The 10,680-nt window shown below is 39.1% G+C and overlaps 1 protein-coding gene across 2 annotated transcripts in view; it reads right to left on the bottom strand.

Annotated features, from left to right (window-relative positions):
* Positions 1-10,680, bottom strand: part of adamts6 (ADAM metallopeptidase with thrombospondin type 1 motif, 6) — an 89,773-nt gene that overhangs the window by 69,494 nt on the left and 9,599 nt on the right. For both annotated transcript variants that reach the window (XM_024298598.2, XM_036214623.1), the window contains 3 exons: positions 10,545-10,628; positions 5,856-6,001; positions 1,483-1,526 (listed from right to left, as the gene is read on the bottom strand). In XM_024298598.2, coding sequence (XP_024154366.1) covers positions 1,483-1,526; positions 5,856-6,001; positions 10,545-10,628 — 274 coding nt within the window. The remainder of the gene's footprint in view (positions 1-1,482; positions 1,527-5,855; positions 6,002-10,544; positions 10,629-10,680) is intronic.

Genomic DNA, 10,680 nt, shown 5'->3' with positions numbered 1-10,680 from the left:
ATCACATGCTTTTTCTGTTTCCACCCCCCAATGGAAACACCTTAAAGACCCACCCCGATGAAAATGCTGTTTTTGTGGCATTTTTCTAAAAATGTAGGACATATTTGAAGAAGATTAAAATGGCCTTTGTGAGTATCTTTATTCAAACTGTTGTGAATCAGGAGCAGAAGAAAAAATGTAATTTGAAAAAGATCATTTTTGTGACTAGTGCTGCCACAAACAATTATTTTATTTGTCGACTAATCACTGATTATTTTTTCTGATTAGTCGACTAATCGAGTAATGCGCAAAGTGGATGCAATGCAAATACATCAGAAGTCAATTTTTTGGTGCTGAACACTCACAACTTTGTTAAACTTTACTCCACTCTGACTCCATATAATATGAAGTAACGACAGATCGACTCTAAAATTAGTTGTCGACTATTTTATTAGTTGATTTGTTGTCGATTATTTGACCAATCGTGGCAGTCCTATTTGTGACGTATAAAATACACCACAAGCTCCGTGCTACGCTCCATCCAATGCATCCACTTGCAGACAAACAGATCCATGAACGTCTTTGTTTCCTCCGACTGGAATCTGGATCAAAACCGTACAAAAGGATAGCTCTCATATTGGTCGCCATTTTTGTTATATTTATAATGTTAGGTTGTGTGTGTGAAGGGCTGTAAGCTAGTTGGTTCCACATGGTTTATTAGCTCAGATAGGAACTAAGCACAGCTAAAAGTTCACAAGTTCACAAGAAGATCATCCAAGAAGAGACTTGAGTTGTTAGAGTTCCGGCGAAGGTCAGGGCAGGCAGCAGGCAATAGAGATGAAGCAGGACAGAAACAGGAGATCAGGTCCAGATAGAAACGCTCAGTAATGCAGGGAGGGTGGCACAAACAATACTTCGCACTGAGTGAGGCTCTGTGCAGTACTTAAGTAACATATGGGGGATTGTCAATCAGCTGAGCGGTTTCCAGGGAGTGTGTGCTGGGGTTGCTGGGAGATGTAGTGTGCTCAGTACTCTGGAGATGGCTCCTAATGGTGACCAGAGGAGACCAGGGAAAATTGTTGGCATTGTAATGAATGTAGACGGCAGCAGTGAGGCGTCTGGGATGATGCTGATACAAAATTGGACGGAGTCAGCTGCTCTAATTGGATGATGTGTAAATGTATCTGGACGCCGGCCCCGCCCACACTTCAGTAGTGAACTAGTACTGAACTCCTGCCGCTCTGCAGAAACTATGTCCAAGAAAAAGACTTCTGGGAACACTTTGAAAATAGATCAAAAGATGATCGGAGTGGGGCTTCAAATGGACAGAGGAGTTTCAGAACTCCCCCCAACCTGAAGCTGGGCACCCTGGAGCTAGAAAAACCCCAAAATTAACAGCTGAGTCTCACGAAAACAATTTGCTTCTTCTACTTCTAATGAGACGCTGAAAGGGGAACAAGATCCATCTGAGGATGAGCTGAAGAAGAAGCAAACATCACTCACCCAAAGTCCCGCAGGGTTTGTTCTTGTAGGTGCAGATGTCATACCTGAGATGAGGGGAGAAAGGCAAAAACATCATTAGTATTGAACCTTTTCCTCTTTTGAAGGAATGGTTCCTGATCCATTCCTCATTTTATCCACACACGATAGAACGAAAGAGCTGTGGCCTGGAGAAACACCTGGATCACACCTGCAGAGATCACTCAAGTACCTAGAAAAATGAGGCCAAGAAGAGAGGAGAATGAATGTGAAGGTTGCTAACCCCAAATGCAGGTAATCCAATAGAGAGGAACACTTAGAGATACATTTCAAACTAATGATGTAATCGTTACCAGAGCTTTTAATCTATTAAAACTAAGGCCAGTGCTAATCTGATTTCCTGTCACCTCTTCTTCCATCTCCTCATAAATTCTTCTTCTCCTTCCTTCCTCGACCCATTTGTTTGGATTCATTTACCCCATTTCCTTGTGTGTCTGTCCCTGTGTGGGACGGGTCACATTCCCAACTGTGTCCTGAAGGGGACTGAGAGGGAAACGACGCTTTTGGAGGTCACTTTCAGGAGGAACCAGCCGAGAAACAGATGAACAACTGCTGTTTATGTGAGATCCAAATGCTGAGAGTCACAACAAACAGTAATGAACTGAACTTCACTCAGCGAGGAGGACAGCCGCACCATCTTCCAGTGTTTTGTGTTTGTTCCTTCATTTCCTCTAAAGCTGACCGCTCCAGTCAGAGATCAGTCCACGGACCACTGACCCTCTGTGTGTTCACTGTAGTGGATCCAAACCAGCAGATCCAACATTTCCTCTATGGATAGTTTGAAACAGTCTGGGTTAAATTGGACTAAAAACACTTATTTAGATTAAATGTTTTTTGTAATGACTGGATTTGTATGAGTGGGGGAGAGACATTAACTCTAAATTGTTACTAAAAACCAAAATTAGATCATGATATTATTTTGGGATGGGAACAAACATGTGAAAAAAATGATTGTAATCCATGAATATATCTTTAAAACATTAGAAATTGAGAATATTTACAGGTTTAAAGTTACTAAAATACTTTATATTAATGTCAAAACTGACAAAAAAATCCCCAAAAAGTCTTATATTTCCCAGAGTGTCAAATCGTAATATTTAACGAGTACCAATACAAGCTTAACAAATATATGAACTATCTTTGTCAACATATTTAGTGATTTGCTTCACCTCATCTAAAGTTTTACCCGAATAAAGAAAAAAAGACATTTTCCAGATTGAATTCAGAATAAATCTTTTTAGCTCTTTGTCTATTGAGACCTTTTTTCTTTTTTTCCTCAAGAAAACATTTTAAAATAAATTTTTACACCCAGGATTTTGACACAGCACGAGACTGCTCTGATGTTCATTTTTGCTTCTGCTTTTCGTCATGGTTCACTGTTCTATATTTTTATATTGTTTATTATGTTTTGTTTTAATATTTTGTTTTCTAATGTTGAACTTCAGTAATGTTAAGGTGCCATATAAACAAATGTGTTTTTTTAAGTTGTTTTTGGTTCAGTTTTTGTGTTTTTGCACTTTTGTTGATCCTGTTAGTAACTTAATTTCGGCGACATGTTGTAATAGGTTGAGGTTCTGGTGATAAACATGAATCTAAAAATGAAATTACTTCAAAGCAGAACGTCTTAGTTTGGTTAAACAAGGCTTCAGTGTCAATATCTGTTGAAAATAATAAATAATCTTGTTTTGCATTATTTTTAATCAGATACAGATTTTTGGGGGGTTTTTTTGTTCATGTTCTTCATTTTGGGTCTATTAGTTTTGTACTTGGGCGGGCGACACGGGAATTTGGTAATGATCTGATACCAAGTAATTACAGGACTTATATTACTGATATTGATACCGATACTTGAAATGTTAGAATAATTTCTGAAATGCAAATTTTTTGTTAATTAAACGTATAATAAAACGCAGAACAGAGACTTTTGGCAAAAAAATAAGTTATTTAACCAATTACAACAACCTAAAATTAACATATATCAAATATAGAACATGAATATTTATAATGGCATAAAACAACAACAAAAACACCCCTCCCCCCCTCCCCCACACACACACATATATATATATATATATGATAGAAAAATGTAAACAACATGACAAAAAACCCTCATCAGTGCTAATAAGTGGCTCTTTAATGACTCCGCCCTCCGATGAAGCAAGAAGGGGAGGGGCAAGGTGTGAGGAGCAGCCAGGGGGGGCGGGGTGTGGTTTACAAAGACACACAGTGTTCCCAGATACAAATTGGGCAGGTTTTTACTTAAATTGGGCTGTTTTGTCCTCAATCTGGCAACACAACTGACAGACGCTGCACTTGCATGAACTCTGTATGTGTTAAAGAAAAACTGCGACCAAAATATTGAAAGTATTGATCTGATCACACTAGTATCGATACTCAGACTGATACACCCACCCCTACTTTGTACTGAGTGTGTGTTATCTCCTGTGTGACCAATCAAAAGATGTTTCTGCTCAAATAAAAGCAAACTGATGCAAAAAACTTCAAAAGAGAAGTTTGGTTTGTTCCTGCAGGTTGTAATGTCCTCCTCACTATGTAAGGAGTGTTAAACATGACATGTTAGGTTAAAGGGCCTGTTGAATCTAGTTTTCTTCCAAAAGATACCCCCCCCTCCCCATCATCAGAACAGACTCTACAAACAAGCATTTGAATACTTTCCTGCAGAACTGAAGCCAGAAATGAACAGCAAAGCTCGAACAGCTGGAGATCATCAGCTGACAGAAAAACAAGGAAGCGCTCGCTAATGAGAATCCAGACGGAGGCTTCACTTCATCACCACCGTCCTCTCTCAGGACAAAGTAGGTTTCTCTGCTGCTAAGTTATGTGCTAAAAGCAGCGCCGTTTCACTGCAAACATCCTTGGCCTATATTCCAGGGTGACGGGTACAGCGAATTCGTACCACCGCAAGTTATTTTTATTCCCTTAGAATATTTATTCATGAAATATTTATCCCGGGGGGCCGAAAAATAAAAATGTAACTGCTGACAACTGTTAAGAAAGAAGCACAAAAAAGAAAACCACAACTAAGACCCCTTCGAATAAAAATGTTCTTTAAATTAAGTTTATTTTTTCATTTCTGGGTATTTCTTTATTCCAATCACTGAGAATCAGGAACAGATGAAAGAGTGAAAAATATTAAATTTTTGAAGATTCACTGAGGGGGGCTACGTGCTTCCCGCTCTGCTCTGTTCTTATGCATCCATTTGCAGACAAATAGATCCATGAACGTCTTTGTTTTCCTCTTCTGACCTGGAATCTGGATCGAAACTGTACAATTGGATAGCGCCAATATTGGTCGCCATTTTTGTTGTGGTTGTGAGGGACTAAGCTAGCAGGAGAGCGTGTAAACAGAGAGCTCTCAGTTATGGGTGATAGGAAAGGGGTAGGGGCTGTATGGAGAAAATATACTATCATCAATTACAAGTACACAAAGTTACGCAAAAAATGTATGAGTTACAAATCAAGATTTACGCACGCACAAATCGGATGATACTATAATCCCTCCATAGAGTTGCTCCGTGCTAACAGCCCCGCCCACAACTCACAGGTGAATTCTGAAGCTACGTTCTCACCACCCTACATGTGGTCGATTCTAAGTTTACGTTTAATTAATTTATATAGCGCCTTCAAATGACCTCGCCAAAACAAGGCGTTGTAAGTTTAAATAAAAGTAAAAACAACAGCTAAAATATTAAAAAGCATTTACTGATAAAAAGTAGACTTAAAAATAAAAAATAAAAAAAAAACATAAATAAGTGACTAATAAACAGTAAAACACACATTTTGGGGTTTTTTATAACATTTGCACGTAACTACACACGTTTCTACAACAGTTTTTGTACACAACCTGTTATTGAATGTGTTACAAGTTAAACAAGGTTGAACTTTAACCAATCTGGGACTCAGATTTGGTAGTGATGTATGGATGCCGTCCCTTTTAATTCATCCAAGTAACAACTGTTCAACAAAATTGATTATGAAGAAGAATTTCATAATTGCGGCCTCTCTTTAATTTATAAATGTGCGCTAGTAAACAGTAGGAAAACAAAGAAGAAGCCCCTCCCTGTTTGTCCAGTGTGAACTTCATGGGCTAAACATGTGTTCAAGAAAGCATGTTTAGTGCGTTCTAACCCCGTTTGTATTCAGCTTCATGAATTCCTGCCGCTTTGCAGAAACTATTTTGTCTTGGCTAAAAACAGCATCATCATAATTAAAGACCACCGGCAACGATTTGAAAATAGATCAAAAGATGGTCTAAGTGGGACTCTAATATCAAAACGGATGAGGAAGGAACTCTTTTTGAGTGAGTGATCTCTTACCGGGTGATGAGGACGGCATTGTCGTGATGAGCCATCCCATTCTCTGGAATACTGTTTCCTCCGCTGTGATGGGACCGAATGGATTTCTGCCACTTACAGAAACTATCCAGAGACTTGTCTGCATGATGATTGATCTCCAGGTTTGGCTGCAGAACACACAGAAGGCGATTCAGCATAACAATATACAGTATGTCAAACAAAATCCGAGCCAAAACATTTTACTCCATAGAACATTCTATTGTACCTTGTTACATCCCAGTAAACAGCTCAACGTTGTGTGTCACTTTTAGTTGTAATTGTACTTCCTTACATCATTATTTGAAGTGTTCCACCAGATTGTGTATCATATACATCAGTTTTGTGTAGTGTTGGATTGTGCTACTATGGGTTGCATTATGTATAGTGTTGCGTCATACTATATACTACATTGTGTTGCCATAAGCTGCAGTGTAACCATCCATCCACTTTCTGAGCCACCTGAAACCTTTTTGGGGTCACGGGGTTGCTGGAGCCTATCCCACCCATAGACTGTAGAGAACTGGACAGCATGACTCCTCCCCCCTCATGTTCAATACAGGGAGTGGTTCCATAAACCCAAAATCCCGTAGACTTCTATAGAGAAATAAACAGCTATTCTCAGTCATTCTATTGGTCAAAATAACATTCTTGATCTGATGCATTTTTTTAACATGTTCTTGCAAATTCTCCTTTTCAAGGAAGCGCTACGCGAGTTTGCGTCTTTTAACATAAACTGACCAATCAGAGGCCTCAGTGAAAGCCCACTGACCCCCACCTCCGACATTTGATTGACAGATTCTCCCAAGCCGCTTTCAGTGGGAGGAGTGAGGACTTCCAACATGCTCACTCATGATTGGCGACTGTAGTCGCCCCAGAAATATGACTCAGATTAACTTGGACCAATCACCGTCGACTGGCTCCAAATGGCGACTTAATTGGCTCCATTTCGTTGTGAGTGCTAACCGCTACCCCACCATGTAACCCATGAAACCTATCTCTCTAAATGTTCTATTGCTAAATTGTACTGTTTAACAGATTGTGTAGATAAAGTGTTGTATCATAGCATACATCAGACCATGTTGTTTAAATCAGAGGTCACTTGTTTCCTCAGTATGGTACAGTCCAGTTTGGAATGGTCCAGTTTGACTGTCACACGGCATGCGGGGTGTAGCTTTGAGTCATAGTTGTACGACTACAGCAAAAGTGACACTAACAGCAACAATAACAGAAGTCGTCCAGCAGCTCATTTTTTTCCACTTTCTTTTTGGTACAAAACATTTCATGTTGTTTGAGTGAAGATTGTTGGAGGAATACAGCCTCTTTCTTGGTGCTTTCTTTTATCAAAATGACCAGCTGCCTATCAACGTTCCATTTATCAATGTAACCAATTGTTACAGATCTTATGACCGCGTTTCTGGTTCCTGCCCTGTTTCTCTTCCTCCTCCTGCACAGGTACAGGTATTAGAAATCAGGTGATTAGATATAAAATAACCACCTAGGAGGCTCTTCTAGAGAACTCTTCATTTGGTTTTCCTGCTACAGCTAGATCCGTCGATGCAGCTCTGGGTTCTCAGCTTCCTCCCTATCGGACCTCATCTGTTTGGTTCTGTTTGCTCCATTTTACAAACATACACTTCATACCCAGACACATTCAACACCTCATCTTCATGCTCTTGTTAGTTTGGTTTTTCTTCTTTCTATAAACATATTAAAAGTACTTAGAGATCTAAAACCGGCTTTATCTCCCCTTTTATTTGTTACAGTTCAGAGCCAAACGTAAGACCAATCCATTACATTTTTCTATGGACCAACAACCAACGGGGGTCCAAAAATAGTATGGTTCAGTCTGGCTCAATTTTATAACAGAAACGCACAAAATACTGAACTGGACTGAACCGTACCGCTCAATGGAAACAAGGCAGAACAGGAAGACCAGAGTCCAGGTCCAAACCCTGACCCTGTCCCATGCAGACCAACAAACATCACAAAAATGATGTTCCAAATGGAATCTTAATGTTTTTGCTGCTGCAAACTTTACGCTAGTTTAGTAGAAATTTACAAACCAATTCTATGCATCTTAAGACATCTACCCAACCAAATATGTGTGTTTTAGGCTGTTCCACTCAAAAATGTCAAGAAACAAGGAATGAATCAGTGAAAACAGATACAGAATTAGCAAACCACGTCATCTTTTATTGAGGAAACAAACAAACCCAAGAGAGAAAAGAGATTAAACCAGCTGCAGATGAGAACTGTGAGGAAAAGGAGAACACTGAGAAAAAGACGTACAAAAATAAAACTATTGACGTTCTCTAGAAAAACCTCAAAAGTGGACAGCAAAACTTTTTAAGTCTTCACTTTTGGAGCACTAAACCAGCATGTCTCTCATGTTCAGAAACAGTTTAAATGTGAAATAACATTATGAGACAAAACATAAAAGTTTTGAACAAACTCCCATTGAAACATGAAGTTGCATCACAGAAAACTAAGCTCAGAAAGAGAACCTCATTCACTACCCGACCACGTGCTCAGGACTATTTCCTCGGAGTTGCCTGGATTTTAGGCCAACTTAAAAAGCCATTTACTGATGGACAGGATGCCAAAGAATGCACGAGTCCAGAAACACGACATGCGGGAAACCAAAGCAGGAGCTCTGTGATCAAATAGCAAAGGAGTCCTTCCTCCCCAAAGATCTCCATGTCTGAGGAAAACATTTCTCTACATACTGACCACGTTTGACTCCACATACAAGGGAAGCAGCTTTCTGCTTGAAAACCAAATATCACTCTAGGCTTATTGATGAACATCTCCACAAGTGACTCCAACTCAATCCAGCCAGGACATAATTATTTATGTTTATTAGCTCTTATTTTGGTAAATTTTTTTATGTCTTCACTTCCTTTGTCTGCAAGGTAGACAAAAGCATGCGAGCCACCGTACTCCGCGGTCACTTCCATCTTCCTGCTGTAACATCTGGTGATTTTTAACAGAAACCAGTCAGAACTAGAAGACAATCCCACTGGACTTAAACCAAAAGTTTTTTAAAAACTGTTGATTTGGTGACTGCGATGTAGCATTAGCATGATGCTAATGCTAACGATCTGCTCCGTGTGAAGCCTTGATGTGTTTATGGACCAGTTTATAGTCAGACAATATTCTACTGACCGTACTTTTAAGACATGGTGGATAAATACAACTAAATTAATTTGTAGGACAAGAAACAGATCATATAACACCATACATACATCATATTGATTTGTTGGAGCTTACTGTATCATTATAGTGTACTATAGTGGCATAACATAATTTCATTGGGTATAATGCTGCCACAAATGATTATCTTAATAGTCGACTAATCAGGTCATGAGCAAACTGGATGTAAATCACACATCTTAAGCATCATTAGCTTTAAACTAACTAAAAACTAGATATATAGCATTACCTGTGATAATGCTAGTGTGAATGCTGTAAGCTGAATTTGGTCACTGAAGATACAAGTGCTGATAGCTGAAGATGCTGAAATTGATAGCTGAAATCCCTGAAAACGCAGCTGTCTAAAATATAAGTTAAATATTAAATTAGCCAGAAAAACAAAAAAAGCCTGTAAACCAAAAATGCTAGCATGTTGCTGAAATATTAGCTGAACACTATAATAGCCTAAAAACTGAAAAAACTCATAAATTAGCCAAAATTGCTAGCATGCAGGTGAAATATTAGCTAAACTTGTAAATTAGCCTAAAAAATGAAAAAATCCTAAATTAGCCAAAATAGCTAGCATGTAGCTGAATTATTAGCTAAACTCCAAAATAGCCCCAAAAACCTTAATAAATACCAAAAAAGTCCACAACGCTAGCATAAAGTGATTATAACTTTGAACTTTACTACACTCTGACTCCATATAATATAAAGTAACGACTAATCAAGTATTAAATTAGTCTTCGATCAGTCGACTTAATCGTAGCGTTTCTCCATATAGCTTAAGATTTAATGTCTTTGGGGACCATACAAGTCTACAAACTTGTACTGTTGGGTTGTATTGAGCTAAATTCTAAGTGCGGTCGACTCCAGGGTATCGCAGTGTGACATTGGTCATTTATCAGCACTGAGAAGTTTCCTGCTGGCTAGTTCTACAGGGTACTGTATCATCCATCTTCTGCATGCTGGGACAAGACTGCAGAGAAGACGATGGCTGAGTCTGTTACAGCTCTAACCTGTTTATGGCAGAAGGTGCTAATTGGTTTAAAGGAGGAGTAGATAAAGGCGGTATTAGTCTGCAGCCACAAAGACAAAGAGGAATTATGCCCTGATTTAATCTGACTCATTAAACATTATATCTCATCACTGAACTGTTACGAGTAAAACGTTAATAATCAAAGATTTCCCCAATTATTGAGCTTCATACTTCCATAAAAGAAGTGGATGTCAGGAGCAGATGTGGAAGGACGCTGTTTTTCCCATCACATATACACATGTAGAGTGCATGTACAATCCTCAATCGAGACTCCCTGAGGGAAGATGCATGAGTATGTCTTTCATCTGAACTGGTGGCCATATGGTGAATAATCTGTCTGCTCTGGCCTTCCATGGAAATCCCTTGAAATACTCGGTTCATGTGCATCATTCTTAACGGTGGAGGAAAAGATCCTAGAACAGGGCTGGAAGTTCTCTTACCTGATCCTCGGTGAGAACAATCAACCGGGTCACTATGATGTTCACAACATTTCCCAGACTGGCATCACGATAAAGTTTGGCAACCTGACCTCCAGAAAAGAAGAAATGACACAAAGTCAGACATGTGTACCACACG

The sequence above is a fragment of the Oryzias melastigma genome, linkage group LG12 (assembly GCF_002922805.2).
Source record: "Oryzias melastigma strain HK-1 linkage group LG12, ASM292280v2, whole genome shotgun sequence".
Classification (NCBI taxonomy): Eukaryota; Metazoa; Chordata; class Actinopteri; order Beloniformes; family Adrianichthyidae; genus Oryzias; species Oryzias melastigma.
The sequence above is the reverse complement of the archived record's forward strand: the minus strand, read 5'-3'. Positions and strand labels throughout refer to the sequence as shown.